We start from the raw sequence: 20,039 nt of genomic DNA, 5'->3' as shown, positions 1-20,039 counted from the left end.
CTCGCCGACGGGTTGACAAAGCCACTCTCACGACAAAGGTTTCAAGAACTGTTCAACAAGATTGGAGTTACAAGAATATCTCCATCTTGCGGGGAGATGTAGAGAGTAAATATAAAAAGTAGATTATGTGTATATCTTGACTTAAAACCCTCGATGCACTTGTGTATATATATTGTACAAACACATATCAATAGAATCAATCAGTTATCATCTTATAAATATCTCGGTTATATTCGGTTGTGAATATACTTTGACGATATACAATGTATCTAAGAAATTAGGATTGCCTTCGATGTATATAAGTCTTGTGAGAGTTCTCTTGTAAAGTTATCAGGTTGAATACAAAGTGTTATCAGATCTTTTACTATATGTATTATACCGAAAGCTTAATTTCGTCACCTGAGTGATGGATACACAAACACTTCCTCCCTTTGGGGGCGGTTCGCATAGAATATCCACGGCAATAACACTCCAACAGCAATCATTATCTATTGTTTTCACTTCTAGTGTATCTACTAGAGTGTTCAGATTGACATTTAACTTCTCAATTTTGCCCTACACATCAGATATTGAGTCACGTTCTGGAGGACCCCTGTCACCCCCCACAATGTAGTCTGGCTGGTTTACCACAGACTTAAGAGAATGGAATGCTTCGGTATAAAACTTCCTTTGTTCAACAGTAAAATAAAACATAATATTAAATGGCGGATGTTTGGGCAATTGAGCAACAGTATGAAGCATCCAGTTTGTTCTGTAAAATAGAGAAAGTTCGGGACCACTTTTGCAATTTAATCTGAACTTGTTTAAAACCAACCAAACAGTAAGCAATTCAAGAGTCAAAACTCTTACATACTGACCAAGAATAAGTCAAAGGGTTTACAGAAGCAAAGATCCATCTTAAACCAAAACCAAACCATAAACCCTAATCTGTTTCGATGAAATTACCCTTTTACCCAAACCTATCCTTAACGGTTACACCGGATTTCCCGGCGACGATCAAGGTCGTCGCGATCCCCAGAAACATCCCGTGCTCCACCACTCCGGGCAACCTCAATATCGCCTCGCTCGCCGCCTCCAAATCTCCCATATCTCTCTCCAAGTACAGATCCACCACGAAATTCCCGTTGTCCGTCACAGCCGCCGTCTCTCCGCCGCTCTTAACCCTTAGCTTCGCCTTGCACCCCGCTTCTCTGAAAAGCTCCTCCAGCTTCCCCCTCGTGAAGTCGCAGCAGAACGGCACGACCTCCACGGGAACGGCGAGCCCGCTTCCTCCGAGATGCTTCACGAGCTTGGACTCGTCGACGATCACCACGAACTTCTTCGACGCTCCCTCCACCATCTTCTCCCTCAGCAGCGATCCGCCGCGTCCTTTGACGAGATTGAGGGCGGGATCGACTTCGTCGGCGCCGTCGATGGATAGATCCACGACGGGGTGAGAGTCTAGATCGGATAACGGTATCCCGAGAGAAACCGCCTGCTCGTGCGTCGTGGTTGAAGTAGGGATTCCGATTATGTCGCGGAGCTTGCCTTGGCGGAGAAGCTCGCTGATGCGAGCCACGGCGTGTTTGGCGGTGGAGCCGGTGCCGAGGCCGACGACCATTCCGGATTTGACGTACTCGACGGCTTTGTAGGCGGCGAGTTTCTTGAGATCGTCTTGGGTGAGGTTTGAGGGAAGCGGCGAGTCGTCGACGACGGAGGAAGTGACGAGAGGATTAGAGGCAGAACCCATTGTGTTTAAGTTCAAGAGATGCGACTTGCTTTGTGATTCAAATGCACAAAATGTTATGATGGAGTTTTAAAGGAAGAGACTTTACAAAGACAGAACTTTAGAAGAATCGTATTCGCCTTCTTTGACGGTCCGTATTTAAAAGTGTAAACCTAAAAGTTTATATGTAATCAGACTGATACGGAGATCTCTCGAGAAATATCTTAAAGTATGGATTTTATCTTATTCACATTATACACATTATCTAAATGCTTAACTCTCTTATTATTAGCATGATTTTTTAAGTGATGTTTACGTTTAAAAATTAGTTAATAATGAATAAAATAATTTAAAATATATATAAACGTTGTGGAAAATATAAAGTGGCTGATATAGTTTTTCTTGGTAAAATTGATATAGTTAGTACAATTATTAATAAATCATAGATAAATACTTGTTATATTTTGTATGTGTGAAGTAGCCAAAATATCCATCCCAAATAATCAAATTCCGAGACATAACACGTCTATGAGTAAGTTCCTCGCATATTCCAATCCCACTATCTTTCGAATCAACCTCTCTCCACCATTGGATATGATGACGGGGGCCCGTCTATTTGATTTATTTTCATTTTAATTAAGAAAGGTCACTCTTCCGTGAATACATATCTCATCTGAAGCATGTGAATACGATTATGCTTTCTATTTTAGATGATTAAAACCACGAAATAAGGTATCATGTAACTTGTAACTGCACGGTTCATGCCATTGTTGGTACGAATGCATACATATACAATACTCCCTCCGATTCAATATAGATGATGTTTTAGAAGGATTATTTTGTTTCAATTTACACGAAGTTTTGAGATTTTAAGGTTAATTTTAACTTTATTGGAAACTGTTCAACCAATTAGATTTTACAGTATTTTTTATAATTGGTTAACAGATTTTAAAATTATATCTTTAAAATATTTTTTTTAGAAAAATGCAGTTTTCTTAATCTTTGTGCACTAAGGCAAAACATCAAGTATTATGAAACAGATGGAGTATAACATATAGCTTTTCAAATGGGTCACATATTTACCAAAGTTAATGTATTGACTGATCCATCACATTGTTTACATTTCGCAAGAAAGATTTTACTGACGGCCGGTTTAAAGTAAAATCCGGACCGAACAAATCGTACCACTACCGCGCTACTTCAAAGTTAAAACACCGAACAGAAGAGTTACACACGTGGGAATAAAATATCTGTCACAGACCAAAACAGTTCCACGTGGGATGCATACGCAAACTTACTGACACGTGTTTGTATATAATTGGTTTAACAGATTACAACATGGTTCTGATTCGAAATTCCGATAGATCCTGGATCCGTTTCTTCTGCCCTAAAGAAAGACCTTACGTCGTTAGTCTGAAGCTTCTGTTCGAATGTCGTCTTCTTGATGGATTCGCCTTGATCATCCTCCCAAAGATTCCAAATCACTCTAGAGAATAACCGAGTACCGCCCCGAAGACAGATCAATGGTATGTTCTTGTCCTGGGTTCCTCTGATCTGTATTTTTCAGTTTAACTTACTCTTTCGATTTTGCTTATTACATGTGGGCGTTTGGTCTAGTGGTATGATTCTCGCTTTGGGTGCGAGAGGTCCCGAGTTCGATTCTCGGAACGCCCCCACAATTTTTTTTTTTGTGTTTTGGTTACCAAAGAAAATTGATTTTGTTAATGGAAAAGCATTTATGTTGAGGTGATATGTATATGCATATGAATTCAAACCGGCTTCCGTTGAGAGGTCAGAAACTCTACACAAGAAGGGTAGCAGAGTTTCAGTTGAGTTTCAAAACAACCAACTTGGTAATAAACTTAAGGTCACATTTAAAGGTAGTGCTGTTTTCGATGGGGAGAGACTCCGTCTGGAGAGGCTGCATCGGGCTGTGAAGCAGCTACGACATCTTAGGACACCTCCGGCTTCTCAGTTGCAGGGCTGGTCGTCCTGCCAAGTCTCCACAAGTGAATACAAGTTTGCTTCCAGATGTGCGGTGCCTATGAGATTCTCAATTCTCGTTTTGAAGTTTACTTCCAGATGTGATCTGGACAAACTTGATGTTTTTCAGTTTAACGGTTTGGTTTAAAATATCTTATGCTCTGTAATATAACATAAAGGTTGAAGTGGAAAATATCGATATTAGTAAAGCTAGAGAACTCAGGTCAGCAGGATATCATTTAGCATTCTTAGTCCTATCTTGTAGCTATGTAGTTTCATAAGAATCAGACTTTGATTTGTTTGGATCATAAGGTGTCAATGCATAGAATGAAAGAACAAAAAACTTTAACACAAGACAAACATGTAATAGTTCTCAGCACTGCTTAGTCTCTTGCTTTAGAAGCCGTAGTTTCATATACATATGGTTGGTTGAGCTTTAGTTTCTACTTGCTAGTACATAGAGTTCTGATTGCCAAAGAAACTAAACTCTCTTCCTGAACAGAGTAGTCTTTTTTATTAATCTGTCATGTCTTCTGATAATGGGTTCTCATTTAGTTATGACACTTTGATTCTTTATTGGTTAGATATATTATATAGTCAATGGAGACTAAGGATCATTAAACTGTTTATTCATGTTTACACATCCACACTACCTTTGTAAGCATGTACATGCTATATCTGGTTTTCTTTAACTGTAAAACCTAATGTGGCACTTCTAATATCTTAACGAAAAAAGTAGTTGCAGCTGAATATGTTGACAACGTAAGCAAGCAGGTCAACTCCGTGTAACTAAACAACAATTCAAACAAACTTATACCAACAATATTTCCAAACATAAGACCTTGCGTCTGTGTAATTGCTTTGGAAATCCAAAAGGGTAAGTTTAACTTACTAAGATCGAACGAGCAAGTTATAAATGATACTGTATGATCTAGTTACTATTTCTGGAAGTTAGGACATATTAATAAGATCTGAATCCAAAATCTACTTTTGTGTTTTAAAGCTGCCCATTTTTATTTTTTACTCGCACTAACCGGCGTGTGATAATCACGCAGGTATAGATCGAGGAGCGTGGAGCACACGCGCTATAGAAGGATCGAGTGGTGGAATAAAGAGTTTGCAATTACTGTTAACACAAGCGAGTTAAAAACAGTTCACAACCGACTGAGATCGGAGATCGAAACCGGTACCTGAGAGCGAGAATTCTCGTCTTCTTCCTTCTCTTACCCTAACCTTTATTCTCAGTCTCTCTCTTCCACTCTCCTTAACCTCCATCTTGTCTTATTCATTGCTTCTTCTCTCCGCCACCTAGAGATCTCACCAGAGTCGGATCCCAATCAAGATCTCAACCTCTACCTCTCTCAAGATCCATCTCCGAGCTCCAAACCTTCTAACTCTGATCCGTAAAGAAAACACTCCATAGATGCAACGATGGGAGCTGAGAAGAAATGGCTGTTCACACTCTTCTTCGTAGCCTTCCTATCCGTCTTCCTCCTCTTACTCTACTCTTTCTCCGCTTTCACCTCTAACCCTTTCCCTTCCCCTATCCGCCACGGTCCTCACTACCCGCCTGCTTTCGCTTATTACATAACCGGTGGTCGTGGAGACGGTGACCGGATCATTCGGTTACTCCTTGCTGTTTATCACCCTAGGAACCGGTACCTTCTCCATCTGGGAGCTGAAGCTACTGACGCCGAGAGGGTAGCTCTTCTCTCCGACTTGAAATCTGTGCCTGCTGTGAGTGCCTTTGGGAACGTTGATGTGTTGGGGAAGGTTCATCGTCTCTCTGAGAATGGCGCGTCTAAGGTTGCTGATACTCTTCACGCCGTGTCGATCTTGCTGAAGCTTGGTCGCTCTTGGAATTGGTTTATTGAGCTGAGTGCCTTGGATTATCCCCTGATGACTCAAGACGGTAATGAATCATTTCCACTCTAGATCTTTGTTCGGACATCTCTTTATGAGCTTGTTATGTTTGGTCTCTGATGCTTATGCTTATTAGTTAATATCCACTATAAAAAGGAAATGTGATCAGTGATATACTGATATTGATAACGACACTGATCTCATATGATTCAAAAGTAACGTTTTTTTTTTTTCAAAACATGATTTATCTTTCAGACCTGTCTCATGTGTTTGCCTCGGTGAATAGAAGCGTCAACTTCATTGATCATACTGGTGATCTTGCTTGGAAAGAGTAAGTATATATACTAACAATGTTTGTTAAATCTGTTACTTGCAATACTAATGAATCTATTTGCAGATCTCAGAGGATTAAGCCTATTGTTGTGGATCCAGCACTTTACTTAGCTAGAAGAACACAGCTCTTCACTGCTACTGAGAAACGACCAACACCAGATGCTTTCAAAGTCTTTACAGGTTAAAACATTCAGCACCTTAATAATACTTGCTTTGGCTACATATGCTTCATTCTAACCTGTACTATCACGCAGGCTCGCCGTGGATCGTACTGAGCAGATCTTTCCTTGAATACAGCATCTTCGGTTGGGACAATCTACCAAGAATCCTCCTCATGTATTTCAACAACGTCATCCTCTCCGAAGAATGCTACTTTCACACGGTGATCTGCAACGCCCCCGAGTTCATTAACACGACGGTCAACGCTGACTTACGCTACATGATATGGGACAGCCCGCCAAAGATGGAGCCACACTTCCTCAGCACACCGGATTTCGATCAGATGGCTCAGAGCGGAGCGGCTTTCGCCCGGCAGTTCAAGAAGGACGATCCGGTCCTCGACATGGTAGACAGAGAGATTTTGAAACGGGGACGGTACAGAGTCACTCCTGGAGCTTGGTGCGCGAGCCATAGTAGCTGGTGGACTGATCCTTGCTCGGAGTGGGATGATGTCAACGTGGTTAAAGCTGGTCCTCAGGCTAAGAAGCTGGATGAGACGATAACGAATTTTCTTGATGATTTGAATTCTCAAACTAATCAATGCAAGTGAAGGGGAATGGTGGGTCTGTCTGAAATCATTACACACGGGACACGACACAGGATTACATTTGTTTTCTGTCTGAAAGGTTAATTCTTTGGAAAATAGTGGGGCTGTATTTATACGAGGAGAAGAGAAAGGAGAGATTTTTTCTCTTTTCCCATGATTTTGTAATTCCTTTTGTTAAGGCATGATGTGTCGTTGTCCACCTTAGTTCTTGGTTTTTTTTTTTTTTTTTGAGCAAAGTTCTTGGTTATATAACGGAGACTGCGACTTGAAAGGTTTAGAGTAAGCCTTCTCTTAAAAAAAAAAAAAGGTGTAAAGTAAAGCCTGGCATTTTAAACGAAAATAAAACCCGAAAAACGAAATTTAATTGATGGTCAAATAATTGCACGGTTCATGTTTTCTATATTGGAAAACTGAAACCTAACCGGAATTAAATCAGGAATGAATCGAATTGGTATTTAAAATTCTAAAATATAATTTTGTATCGAAAATCAACATGATGCAAAAAAATCCGGTCTGACATAGATTTTCACAGGGCGGTTCAGGTGATGCAGTTAGACGTAAATTTTCATAAACCAAATAGTACTGTCGGTTGTCGAATCATTTATATAATATTTCTCATAATTGTAATATTCTAATAAATCAGTGTAAAAAAACCAGAATTATCTAGCATTTAATCGAAAAAACTCACTATCTAATTTTTTAGCTTATTATCCTAAACTATCTGGATAAATTGAAACTGAATGAAAACTGGATCTGATTATTTTTTGGATATTACGTCTTTGATTTTATTATCTGAACCAAACAAAATAAGTGAAATGACATCAAACCGAATTTCACAAAAAAATTAAACCAAAAACCGGGGCATTTAAAAAGGTAATCGAAAGTGAAACGTAAGTTTCTCCTCCAATGGTATTCTCTCAAATCTTCCGCTCCGCCGGGAAACTTCCCGGAGGACATCTCACTCGTCAAGTCTACTATAGTATCTTCTCTTTCCGAGAACAGAGCTTGAATCTCGAATCGACTCCATGTACTCACAAAGCTTCAAACTTGATTATTCACAAATCATTACACAGTCCTTCTGTCGAAACCCAAGTCGGAGTTTCGCAAGACGCCGATAGAATCTGCAAAATCCTCTCCAAATCCACTGACTCAACCGTCGAAACCCTCCTCAACAAAGCTTCCATCGAACTCTCCCCGTCGCTAGTCGAAGAAGTACTGAAGAAGCTGAGCAACGCCGGCGTCCTAGCCTTCTCCGTCTTCAAATACGCAGAGAATCAAAACGGTTTCAAGCACACCACCGCGACCTACAACGCGTTAATCGAGTCCTTGGGCAAGATCAAGCAGTTCAAGCTCGTGTGGAGCCTCGTGGACGACATGAAACACAAGAAGCTTCTGAGCAAAGACACGTTCGCGCTAATCTCCAGACGCTACGCTCGTGCCAGGAAGGTTAAGGAAGCGATCACCGCGTTTCAGAGGATGGAAGAGTATGGGTTTACGATGGAGGTCGGTGATTTTAACCGTATGCTTGATACTTTAAGCAAATCAAGAAACGTTGGTGATGCACAGAAGGTGTTCGACAAAATGAAGAAGAAAAGGTTTGAGCCTGATGTTAAGTCTTACACTATTTTACTCGAAGGGTGGGGTCAGGAGATGAATCTTTTGAGAGTTAATGAGGTTTACGGGGAGATGAAGGATGAAGGTTTTGAGCCTGATGTTGTTACTTATGGGATCATTATCAACGCGCATTGTAAGGCTAAGAAGCATGATGAAGCTATTAGGTTCCTTAATGAGATGGAGATGAGGAGTTGCAAGCCGAGTCCTCACATTTTCTGTAGTCTGATCAATGGGCTTGGTTCCGAGAGGAAGCTGAATCAAGCTCTTGAGTTCTTCGAGAGGTCGAAGAGTTCGGGGTTCCCCCTTGAAGCTCCTACTTACAATGCGTTAGTTGGAGCTTATTGCTGGTCGCTGAGAGTTGAAGACGCGTTTAAGGTTGTGGAAGAGATGAGGTTAAAAGGGATAGGGCCAAATGCTAGGACTTATGATATAATCCTGCATCATCTGATCCGGATGCAGCGGACGAAAGAAGCTTATGAAGTTTATCAGAAGATGAGCTGTGAGCCGACGGTGAGTACTTACGAGATCATGGTTAGGATGTTCTGTAATAAAGAGAGATTGGACATGGCGATCAAGATTTGGGATGAGATGAAAGGAAAAGGTGTGCTTCCGGGAATGCACATGTTCTCTAGTTTGATTACAGCTTTGTGTAATGAGAACAAGTTAGATGAGGCTTGTGCGTATTTTAATGAGATGTTGGATGTGGGTATTAAGGCACCGGGGCATATGTTTAGCCGGCTTAAACAAGTGCTTCTCGATGAAGGCCGGAAAGATAAAGTCGCCGAGTTGGTTTTGAAGATGGATAGGCTGAGGAAAACCCAACTCCTTGGCTGAAACGAGTTTTAACGGCTATGGGGCTGTTTGTTTCACCATTTGCCATTTCCATCCAAATGATTCATTTGCATGATCTATTCAAATGATCCATTCAGATTTTTGTGATTGTTTGTTTGTCCATCCACATAGCTCATCTAGATGAATCATCTAAATGGATCTTATGTTTGTTTCTTTATTTTCATTTCCATTCAAATGAGTTTAGTAAAGAAATTACCAAAATATCTTTGTGTTGATTTGATCATATGTTTAATATTAATTTTAACTATATTACATTTAATTATTTAGTTTAATATATTTACATTAGAATTATTTCAAAATTAACGAGTTTTCTTTTTGCGGTTTGGGCGGGAAAACAAGTTTTTACGGTTTTAGCGAGAAAACACATTTTTTATGTTTTGGCTGAAAACAAGATTTTTCGGTTCTGGCAGGAAAACGATATTTTTCGGTTTTGGCGGAAAAATACAAATTTTTGGTTTTGGCCAGAAAACAAGTTTTTGCGGTTTTGGAGGGAACCACGTTTTTGCTATTTTGGCGGAAAAACGCATTTTTGCGATTTTGGCGGAAAAACGCGTTTTTGCGGTTTTATTGGGAAAACACGTTTTTGGCGGGAAAACGCATTTTTTGCGTTTTTGGAGGAAAATACATTTTTACGATTTTGGCGGGAAAACATGCTTTTGCGGTTTTGGCGAGAAAACGAGTTTTTGCGGTTTTGGCAGGAAAACGCGTTTTTGCGGTTTTGGCGGGAAAACGCGTTTTTGCGGTTTTGGCGAGAAAACGAGTTTTTGCGGTTTTGGCGGAAAAACGCGTTTTTGCGGTTTTGGCGGAAAAACGCATTTTTGCGGTTTTGGCGGAAAAACGCGTTTTGCGGTTTTAGCAGGAAAACACGTTTTTGGCGGGAACACATTTTTACGGTTTTCGCGGGAAAACGAGATTTTTCGGTTTTGGCGGGAAAATACAAATTTTCGGTTTTGGCGGGAAAACACGTTTTTGGCGGGAACACATTTTTACGGTTTTCGCGGGAAAACGAGATTTTTCGGTTTTGGCGGGAAAATACAAATTTTCGGTTTTGGCGGGAAAACGTGTTTTTTTGTGTTTTGACGGAAAAAATGTATTTTGGGGTGTTGGCGTGAAAACATTTTTTTTTTGTGATTTTGGCATGAAAACATGTTTTCGGTTTTTGCGGAAAAACACGTTTTTGCAATTTTGACGGGAATTTTTTTTTTGCAATTTTAGCGGGAAAATGCGTTTTGGGGTTTTGGCGTGAAAAAGTAGTTAGCACGGGAAAAAGTGTTTTTGTAGTTTTGTCAGTTTTCGTTTGTGACAAAAATGATATTATGTTTATGTTTGTAATTTGTGAATTACATTAGGGGTATAATAGACATTATATCATTTTGAATGAACCATCTTCATTCAAATGATCCAAATTGGTTCAGCTGAATGGACTTTAAAATTAAGCCTAAATTTCCAAAAGTCATCCGGATGATCCATCTGAATGAGTTGCACTTTTAGTGCCTAAACAAACAAAACTCTCATCTTCATCCAAATGGTCCATGTAGATGGAGAAACAAACAGGTACTATGTCTTTCTTCTTGCTTATATCTTCTACTACATTTTGTTTCATCTTTTTGGACTATTGGATTTTTATGACCTATGATCTATCCATATTTTCTAAATATAAATAGTATACAAAACAATCTATATTGAAATGACGTAGGGTCCGATTGGTTTAGGCTTTAGAAGCTTTCACTTTTTTTCTGCAGTCTTCAATGTTTATTTTTTATCAATCACATTTTTAAAATTTGAAAGTCCTCAAAGTCTTCCTAAAATTTCTCAAATTCCACTTTTTCTTTGTTTTCACTTGTTAGGTTAGTTTTTTAAAGCCAATACTTTGTGACTTTAGACTATTTTTACGATTCCTTTTTAGTTTTTACGTTATAAAGCCTTAAAAGTTTTAGAAGTCACTTTTTTTGTTAAAATCCTAGCCATGACAGTCCAAATCAATTGGACCCCTAACAAGGTAACGAAAAGTTAGACTATGTACCTAACAATCCAATAACTTATATATATACATAGTATAATTTTTCTTTACTTTGTAAAGGAAAAAGAACTAAATTGCAGATATTGGACAATGAAAATAATATATGATGATGAAGCCTTTTAAGATGGTCAGTGATGAAAGAGTTTTGTCAGCAAGATGTTAAATTGGTTTTTTTTTTTGTCAAGAATTTCATTCAAAAACAAGTCAAATGACTTGAAATCACACAAGTTTTGAAACAGAAAATTGCAAATAAGACATCAGTAGATGCCACAAGGCCAAAGCCTTAAACAAAAGAACCCAAATAAAGCGTTTAACACAATGTAAACAACTCCAAAGACCACTAGTTTCGCGGCCATCAGGCGGATTCATGACGATCAGCACTATGGCAGTGCTTGGTTTCTGATAGCAGGAGATAACCAAGAAGGGCCTCCATTAGCAATGTAAGATTGGTAACGTAGACCTGTAGTGACACTAGCGGCAATTTCAAACGCTAATGAGTTAACTCCCTCTGGTACTAACACCACTTGACAATAATCAAATTGGTGCAAGGAGCGAAGCGTACTCGATAGCAGTATTGGTACATTCGGGAACAATTGAGGGTTGTTAATGGCATCCAAAACAAGCGGAGATGAGATTTCAAAGATTACCTTTTTGAAATGTAAGTTGTGCATGTCCGTGCATGCCCGTAGAAGAGTGCACAACCCTGCTTCAAAGGAAGAACTCATAGGCAATAAAGCACTCCTACTATGCACCAGTGGTATGCCGGTATGGCTTCGAGCAATCCAAGCTGCTCCACCCTTCAACAGGGAATCTACCCAAGACGATGCTACATTACACTTAGTAATTCCAGGAGGAGGTTTTTGCCATTTACTTCTTGCCTCAAGATTAGTCATTTGCGATGAAGGACCGTCTCCACTGATAAGTGACATATTTAGCCACATAGTAGCTTCGTTTGACGCTTTTGAGAAGATCAGTTCAGCATCCTTCGTCCATTGTTCAAAGCAAAACGAGTTACGGGCTTTCCATATTTGCCACAGGATCCAAGGAAAGGCTAGGCGAGCTTCATTCTCTTTTGGTAATTTCCTGCTCACCGACATCAGATGATAGAAATTGAGCCACACCGAGTTGACAGAAAAACCACCAGATGGCATAGGAAAACCAGATCTTGTCCATACTTTCTTCGCAACCTCACAGTGGAAGAGGACATGGCATATTGTCTCCTCTGACAATCCGCATCTGGAACACGTTGTATCTAACAAGATCTCCCGCGACTGCAATCTACTTTTGACAGCTAACGCTCCCGACAGTGCTCTCCACATAAAATGTTTGATCTTAGGTGATGTATTGGTCTGCCACAGATCTTTCCAAAGTCTTTTTTCTATTGGAGGAAGACCTGGAGAGGGAGGAAGCTGCATTTCCTGCAAAGTCTCAGCTAACTTGTAGCCACTTTTTGAATTGTAGATTCCATTCCTTGAGAAACCCCACATCTTCTGGTCATGACGAGCTAAATCAATAGGAGTCTGCAATACACGCTCAACATCCTCCTCCACTATTAGTTCTCGAATTCTTGGCACACTCCAACTTCCTACTCTCGAATCAATCAAATCACTCACCGTCAGTGTGAGATCAACAATCGCATCCTGTCTATACATAGGGGGACGAGCTCTTCCATCAACTAGCCAATTATCTGACCATAGCCTAGTAGTCTCCCCGGAGCCAATCTTGTGATATAATCTTTGTGAGAGAAGCTCCCTACCATGAATGATACTACGCCAAGCAAAGGATGGTCTAGTTCCTATGCTGCACTCCAGAAAATCAGTTCTTGCGAAGTACCTGTGCTTCAGAATCCGAGCCACCAGTGACTCAGGATTAGACCAAATTCTCCAAGCTTGCTTTGCAAGTAAGGCTTGATTAAACTTCTCAATATCCTTGAATCCAAGACCACCAAGCTCTTTGTCCTTACATAGCTTTTGCCATGCCACCCAAGGAATTTTCTTTTTATTATTTCCAGAACTCCACCAAAATTCCACCATAGCACTAGTCAGCTTAGCACACACATCCTTTGGCAACCTAAAGCACGACATTGCGTAAATAGGTAGCGCCAACGCCACAGATTTCAAGAGAATTTCCTTCCCACCTTGTGATAGAGATTTCGAGAACCAACCCCTCAGTCTCCCCTGTAGCTTTTCCTTAAGGAAGTTCAGCATCTTGACTTTAGAACCACTAAAGCACTCAGGTAAACCTAAGTAAGACCCTTCACCACCTTCCTGGTCTATACCTAAGATACCTTTGATATCTTCCTTCGCATCAGGAGGAACCTTAGAACCAAAGATTATCGACGACTTTTGCAAGTTAATCATCTGACCTGATGCATCTCCATACTCCTTAAGACATGTCAGCACTTCTGTTGCTTCCAAGATGTTCGCTTTGCATAAGAGAAGGCTGTCATCTGCAAACAACAGATGGTGAACTGTCGGGGCTGAAGCTGAGAGCTTAATGCCATGAAGTCTACCCGCTTCCTCAGACGCATTGAGACAAGACACCAGAGCTTCAGCGCATAAGATAAATAGAAATGGAGAGAGCGGGTCACCCTGGCGCAGACCTCTCTCAGGTTTGATAAATCCATGTGAATTCCCATTCAGCAAAACAGAGAAAGAAACTGTCGTGACACAAGCCATTATCCATCTAACCCACGTTCTCTCAAAGCCCATCTTCTCAAGAAGCACCTCCAAAAAGTTCCACTCCACACGATCATATGCCTTGGACATATCGGTTTTTATCGCCATGCATTCTTCAGACACCTTCTGATTAGTTCTCAACCCATGCACCATCTCGTGTGCAATGATAATATTGTCTGAAATGAGCCTCCCAGACACAAAGGCTCCCTGAGTTTTAGAGATGATGCTCGGCAAAATTGCCTTCAGCCGCTTGCTCAATATTTTCGAGATGATCTTATATTGAACTGAGCAAAGACTGATAGGTCAAAGATCCTGCATTCTTGTCGGCTTGGTAATTTTTGGCAAGAGACAGAGCTGGGTATGATTCCATCCATCTGGCATAACAGAATTCTTGAAGAAACCACTGATCTCCTCTGTCAGCTTCGGCCCCACTATATGCTAGAATTTTTGATAGAAAATTCCAGTAAGTCCATCTTCTCCTGGAGCATTACTGCCTTTAATGTTGAAGGCTGCCTTTCTGATCTCTTCTGCTGAAACCGGAGCAGACAGCATCACATTCATTGCCGGAGTAACCCGCCCTTGAAACCCAGTGAACAAAGCTTCCAAGTCGAAAGGGTTAGAACTCCTAAACAAGTCCCGAAAATACTCAACAGCTATGTTACCTTTTGAACCCTCCGAGAAATTCTCTTGTCCCATCCAGGAGCATCAGTATACAGTTTTGAAGTCGCTTCCCAGCCACGCAATGTGAAAAAACTTAGTATTTCTATCACCAGACCGCAACCATTCTTCTCTACACTTCTGCCTCCAAAACACCTCTTCCTCTCTTAAAGCTTCAGCCAAGTCCATTTTCAGCTTCCTCATCAGATTATATGAAGGAAACCTTTTAGCCACTTCTTTCTCCAAAGCCTCCTTTAGTCTCGAAATCTTATTTCTGGAGTTGGTGTCAGAATAACGCTTCCACTTCATAATACTCTTCCTGCATCGTCCTATGCGTTCCATAGTATTGCTCTGATCTAAACCTTCTGTCCCCCAGCTCTCTTTAATAAGCTCTTCAATACCAGCTTTATTCAAGTATCTTTTGTCAAAGAAAAAACGACTGCGCTTCGGATCATCTCTTTCTAAGGCAAAACATATCCTGATTGGACGGTGATCTGAAGCCCATAACTCGAGGTATTCCATACTTGATCTTGGAAACAAGGAGAACCACTCATTATTCCCAAAACTGCGATTAAGTCTACACTGGACCCAGACTCTTTCTCTCCAACCACCCCAAGATAAGCAGTTACCTGTGTATCTTAGCTCACGTATTTTACAATTTTCAGCCATGTTGCGAAAATCCCAAAAAGAAGCCATGTTGCGAAAATCCCAAAAAGAAGATTCATGCCTTTCAGCCCCACCAACTTTCTCCTCCTTAGTCATTAGTTCATTAAAGTCACCAGCTAGCAACCACGCCTCATTTCTGACTAACCCAATGCGAGTCAAGCGTTCCCAAACCTCCTGCCTGTTTGCTTTGACAGGATCCCCATACACACATGTAAGAAAATACTTGATTGACCCAAATGTAACCTCCATATCAATGATCCTCTTATCCGCTGAGAGAATCGACACCGAATAGCTATCTTTCCACATTACAGCAAGCCCACCATTCAAACAAACCGGCTCCACCGTAACTAACTGATTGTAACCCAATTTTTGCTGCAAACCCTTCCATGAACACACGTTTCTGTTTCGTCTCCATAAGAAATAAAAAATCCGGGTAAAATTTTCTCCTAAACACCCGGAGTTGTTGTTCTGTCTCAGAGCTACCTGCTCCTTGACAGTTCCAACAAAAAATACTCATTGCGGCTGCAGCGGCTTCAATACGGAAGCCACCGAAGATTCTGTGTACTTTGGAGTTTTGTTGTCCACGGCCGAAGCTGACACACTCTGCTTCCTCTTCGAACCATTTGCAGCCGTCTGATCTTGATCTTTCAAGGAAGGTCCAGCGACAGAGTTCCTTTTCGTGGAGTTTGCTTTCCTCTTCCAATATGGAGGCCGGATCCTTGGAGCTTTGCCCAAGCTTAAGTTTCCGGAAGCACGCCCCTCCGAAGAGGGGCCAAGCTGAAAACCCGACGACCCAAGGATAGGGGCCGACATGGTATCAGGAGCTTTAGCAGATGATTCAGCTTCATCTTCAATACTTCCAAGCAGCAGCTGAGCACCAGCACGAAAAAACTTACTACAATCTCCCTGATAGTTGATGTTTTCAGGGAAGTGGAAAACATGACCCTTGCCTTTATCAATCTCATTCGTAATCTTTATTAGTCGCAAGGACGATTCTCTTGCATTGTCCTCAATGCCCTGTCGCACCCTCAGGATCCTTGCATTGCGCTCAGTCTCATCAGAATGAGATATATAGAGCATAGCCATCTTCTGGTCAGTAGGGGATAGTTCAGGGAACAGGGGTGCAAAACCCGGTGGAGCCACCAACGCTTCACATCTCGCTTGGTTGATCACCGCAGGCAGACTAGGAATTTTATTAGGGATAATCGCAGAACTCGAGCTCCCACCATTAGACTTTATCTGCCCCTTTCTGAGTAAAGGACACCGAATCTTCTCATGTGTTAGCCTCAGACAGTGAAAGCAACGTTTATGAATCTTTTCATAATCATATTCAATGGTGACAGTTCCACCTGATTTCAGCGCCAACTTCCTCGCCGCTTTAGCTGGGTTATCCACATGGAAAGTAATCTTTGCCCTGATATACTCTTTAGTATGGGATACTTTTGGATCATAGGCAATCACCTCTACTTTACCTATCTCCGAGGCAAGCTTATACATAGTTTCCGACGTGAAGTGAATCTGCGGAATATTCCGAATACGGATCCAAATCTCCATTGTGTTCAGAAAGTCCACATGAGGAGAAGCAGTCCATCTTTCAAGCACCATCGCCGAGTGATTATATGACCACGGACGATCATTCAGAACAATCACCAGATCTTCCTCTCTCTGGAACACAAACTGAAAACGATCACGAGATAACGCGATACCTCGGACCCTTCCATAAACCCTCCACGCAGTGGGCATATAGTCGATCATGCGAGCCATGGATTGGCAATCTGGGTTGAGAAGGCGACCAAGCAGACTGGTCTCATTCGCATCCACGACCGTAAACTGAGGACTGTCCGGGAGCACCAGCGGTTCCTCATCTTCAATCGACATAGCACCAATAGCTTTTTGTAAGAAATCAGCCATTACGGCGGCAGAGCAATCAAGGAATGCGGCGGAGCTTGGAAGCAAGGTTAAGACTTTGGGGAGCAAATCAAGCGTGATAATCGTGAAATTACCAGTAATAAGGCAAAATTCTGATACTATTTTTTGTGAAATCATGATGAAAAGGGAAGATTGGCAATCACGGTGAAAAGAATATGGAAACTTCCAGAAGAGAAAGGAAACTAGGAAGTAATTGGAGCTATGAGAATTTTAAAAATAGGAAAGGGGCAATAAGTACCCTAAATTAACACCGTAGCAAAGGGCCGGTAATTAGATTCTCCCAACCGGAAAGAAGAAGGAATAAACTAAAAAAAGAAAGTCTCAGACCGGACTTAAATGGCCGGAAATCGCCACACGAGAGAAAAAAAATGAGAAAATAGGTTTTTTCAATCTCAGATGTTAAATTGGTTATGCCATAAATTTTACCGTAAAACTGGCTTACTATTTTTATATCACCAATCGAGTCCAACTATGTTTTACTCGACTTCTGACATTGGGAGTAGCTTATGTCAATGGGGAAATAAATGGGCCTCTAGACTAGTACGTTTTGGTTGGTGAGAAGGCTCCGAAGAGGTAAATGATGCAAGATTCCTCGTACAGTGGTACTCTCTCTAGTCCAGCTACCATTCAATAAACTCTTCAATAAAACTGAACGCTAATGTTTCTCACTGTTCCCCGCTTACAAATTCTTCAACATGTGTCCTCTTCTTTAAATTTTATCGCTTACATTTTCTCACAATTTGTTTTTTTTTTTAATTATTTGTCATCTTCTGAATTTTTATCAAATACTGTCGACAAAAAATATCACGTATCTATGGATGCTGACACAAAAAATACAAATATCCAGCGATACAGATTCAAACAATTTTGAGCCGCTAGCAAAAAATATCCCATATATATTATTTGATAAACATTACAACTTCTTTTTGTAGCCACGTGTCATCATTAGGATGATTTTTATAATCATTAGAGAAATATGTTGGTCCATCTAATTATATAATAATTTTTTTATTAAACTAACTATAAATTCATTATTAATGTTCTTTATAATTTTCTTAAATAAAAATTACGTAATTGTCTAATGCGGCTAAAATATATATTGCAATTAATGATTTTGAATAATAAAGATTTGATAAAAATTAGTGCATCTTCTATCATACTTGTTTAATTTTAAACTATTAAACTAAATTAAATAACTACAATAACCATATAATAAAAATTTAGATTTTTCTGTATATGTTATATTTCGAATTTTTAAAAATGACTATAAATTACTAAAACTGTTAAAAGTCTCACATTCAAAATTTGTGATCCATGGTTTAAACTTTTTGTTATAACAAAATACAAATGATTACAAAATCATATAAGTAAAAAGTCAAATTTAATTAATTATTAAGATATATATATATATATATATATATATTGTTTTAAACCATATCAAATACATAAATATTTTAGTTTCGAAATTTAATTTGAACAATTTTTTTTATAAAAGCTTTGAATGAACATTGACAACTTAATTTAAAAAAAATTATAAATTACTAAAAGTATTAATCTCACAATGAAAATTTTGTTATCAGTAATTCAAAGTTTTTAATATAAAAGATACAAATGATAAAAAAAAATCATATGAGTAGAAATCATCATTTAATAGACATTAATATTAAAAATATAATATGTATGTTAATATCATTTAAAATTTAATTACATATCCTATCAAATAGAAAAAAAATATTGTTTCGATTAATAAAATTGATTTAATTATATGTTCGCACCAATTTAATTATATATGTTAGTTAATGACTTTTAATTATTCAATATATATTTATTATTTCAAATAAAATCATACTCCCTCTGTTTTTTTATACATGACGTTATATGATTTTCACACATATTAAGGTATTTAATACAATATCTTTTATACCCTTCACCATTAATTAATTATCACCTCTAGTAAGACACTTACGCTAGAATTATTTCACTTTGAAACAATAACAGAACGGCAAATAGTCTTATGTCTCTACTTTTTGCATTGTTTTCTGGAAACGTCAAGTATATTGACACAAGATAAATATCCTATAACGTCATTTAAAAGAGAACTGAGGGAGTATAATATATATAATTATTTATATATATAATGTTCATCCCGCGCAAGGAGCAGATCTTAACCTAATCTTCTTATTATAACGCATGTTATATTATTATTGGGTATCTAGACTTTCTAAATTTTATTTCATCCAATAGTTCAAACTTAGTTATTGGTGGTTAGTCTGCGTTTCGCGCGGAATGTTATCTTTGTTGTGTATAGAACGACTATTTTAATTGGTTTAAGAATCTTGTTAATTTATGTGTCGAAACTTATGTTGGGGGTATTAAAAACTATATCAAAGTTCATCATTTTTAATGACCTATAAATAGAGAGTAGTTTCATTTTATTTGAATATATAACAAAAATGTCATTTTCATTATTATTTCTATATTTTTTTACTCCATGTTAATTTTAGGAATTCAGTTATGTCATGGCATATTTTGTTTTAACAATATCAAATTTACTATTTAAAAAATATAGTGAAGAATACACATAAAATAGAATAAAATTATTAAGACTGTTATTTTTAGTTATTTAGTTAGATTACAATCATTTTTTTAATAATTTGTGGCTATTAAATTATAAAAATAAAAATATGAATTAAAAGTAATAGGATAGGATGTTGAATTTTATTTATGAAAATTTTATATATATGTTAAATTAATAGGTAGAAAAAGATAAATTAGATAATAAAAAATGCAAATTACAGTTGAATTCATACAACATTTTAATGGACTAAAAGGACTGACACGGCACTGCACATGTCACCGATAAATTTTGATGCTAAGCACAACTACCACCGATAATTATTTAAACGTAGCGTTATGAACAAACATTTTTTTGTAAAAGTTATGAACAAACACATATGTACTAGAGAGATACCA

At 38.9% G+C, this 20,039-nt stretch overlaps 5 protein-coding genes and 1 non-coding gene across 6 annotated transcripts; 3 read left to right on the top strand and 3 right to left on the bottom strand.

Annotated features, from left to right (window-relative positions):
- Nucleotides 1-779: 779 nt before the first annotated feature.
- Nucleotides 780-1,958, bottom strand: LOC106432962 (probable ribose-5-phosphate isomerase 1). Its single transcript, XM_013873810.3, has one exon. It carries the CDS (start codon nucleotides 1,727-1,729, stop codon nucleotides 950-952), a length of 780 nt encoding a protein of 259 aa, XP_013729264.2. The 5' UTR covers nucleotides 1,730-1,958; the 3' UTR covers nucleotides 780-949.
- A 1,349-nt stretch (nucleotides 1,959-3,307) lies between these two features.
- TRNAP-UGG lies at nucleotides 3,308-3,379 on the top strand. Its single transcript has one exon. It is a non-coding gene; the product is annotated as a tRNA-Pro (tRNA).
- A 1,486-nt stretch (nucleotides 3,380-4,865) lies between these two features.
- On the top strand, nucleotides 4,866-6,854 carry LOC125582038 (beta-glucuronosyltransferase GlcAT14A-like). Its single transcript, XM_048748423.1, has 4 exons — nucleotides 4,866-5,600; nucleotides 5,807-5,882; nucleotides 5,949-6,064; nucleotides 6,139-6,854. The coding sequence occupies exons 1-4, from the start codon at nucleotides 5,120-5,122 to the stop codon at nucleotides 6,651-6,653; spliced, it is 1,188 nt and encodes a 395-aa protein (XP_048604380.1). The 5' UTR covers nucleotides 4,866-5,119; the 3' UTR covers nucleotides 6,654-6,854.
- Nucleotides 6,855-7,517: 663 nt separating this feature from the next.
- Nucleotides 7,518-10,903, top strand: LOC125582037 (pentatricopeptide repeat-containing protein At1g71060, mitochondrial-like). Its single transcript, XM_048748422.1, has 2 exons — nucleotides 7,518-9,113; nucleotides 10,674-10,903. The coding sequence occupies exon 1, from the start codon at nucleotides 7,557-7,559 to the stop codon at nucleotides 9,096-9,098; it is 1,542 nt and encodes a 513-aa protein (XP_048604379.1). The 5' UTR covers nucleotides 7,518-7,556; the 3' UTR covers nucleotides 9,099-9,113; nucleotides 10,674-10,903.
- A 613-nt stretch (nucleotides 10,904-11,516) lies between these two features.
- LOC106408390 lies at nucleotides 11,517-13,967 on the bottom strand. The gene has a single exon (XM_013849176.2). It carries the CDS (start codon nucleotides 13,965-13,967, stop codon nucleotides 11,517-11,519), a length of 2,451 nt encoding a protein of 816 aa, XP_013704630.2.
- Nucleotides 13,968-15,650: 1,683 nt separating this feature from the next.
- Nucleotides 15,651-17,048, bottom strand: LOC125582246. The gene has a single exon (XM_048748840.1). It carries the CDS (start codon nucleotides 17,046-17,048, stop codon nucleotides 15,651-15,653), a length of 1,398 nt encoding a protein of 465 aa, XP_048604797.1.
- Between the last annotated feature and the right edge of the window lie 2,991 nt (nucleotides 17,049-20,039).

The sequence above is a fragment of the Brassica napus genome, chromosome C2 (assembly GCF_020379485.1).
Source record: "Brassica napus cultivar Da-Ae chromosome C2, Da-Ae, whole genome shotgun sequence".
NCBI classification, from domain to species: Eukaryota; Viridiplantae; Streptophyta; class Magnoliopsida; order Brassicales; family Brassicaceae; genus Brassica; species Brassica napus.
Note: the sequence above shows the minus strand (reverse complement) of the source record. Positions and strands in the feature narration are given on the sequence as shown.

Bases quoted from the DNA above. Each gene is read 5' to 3' on its own strand.
- LOC125582246 (XM_048748840.1), bottom strand. From the start codon at position 17,048: ATGGCTGATTTCTTACAAAAAGCTATTGGTGCTATGTCGATTGAAGAT.
- LOC106432962 (XM_013873810.3), bottom strand. From the start codon at position 1,729: ATGGGTTCTGCCTCTAATCCTCTCGTCACTTCCTCCGTCGTCGACGAC.
- LOC106408390 (XM_013849176.2), bottom strand. From the start codon at position 13,967: ATGGTGCATGGGTTGAGAACTAATCAGAAGGTGTCTGAAGAATGCATG.
- LOC125582038 (XM_048748423.1), top strand. From the start codon at position 5,120: ATGGGAGCTGAGAAGAAATGGCTGTTCACACTCTTCTTCGTAGCCTTC. The intron at 5,883-5,948 runs GTAAGTATATAT...ATCTATTTGCAG, and splicing joins GGTGATCTTGCTTGGAAAGA to ATCTCAGAGGATTAAGCCTA. The intron at 6,065-6,138 runs GTTAAAACATTC...ACTATCACGCAG, and splicing joins TGCTTTCAAAGTCTTTACAG to GCTCGCCGTGGATCGTACTG.
- LOC125582037 (XM_048748422.1), top strand. From the start codon at position 7,557: ATGGTATTCTCTCAAATCTTCCGCTCCGCCGGGAAACTTCCCGGAGGA.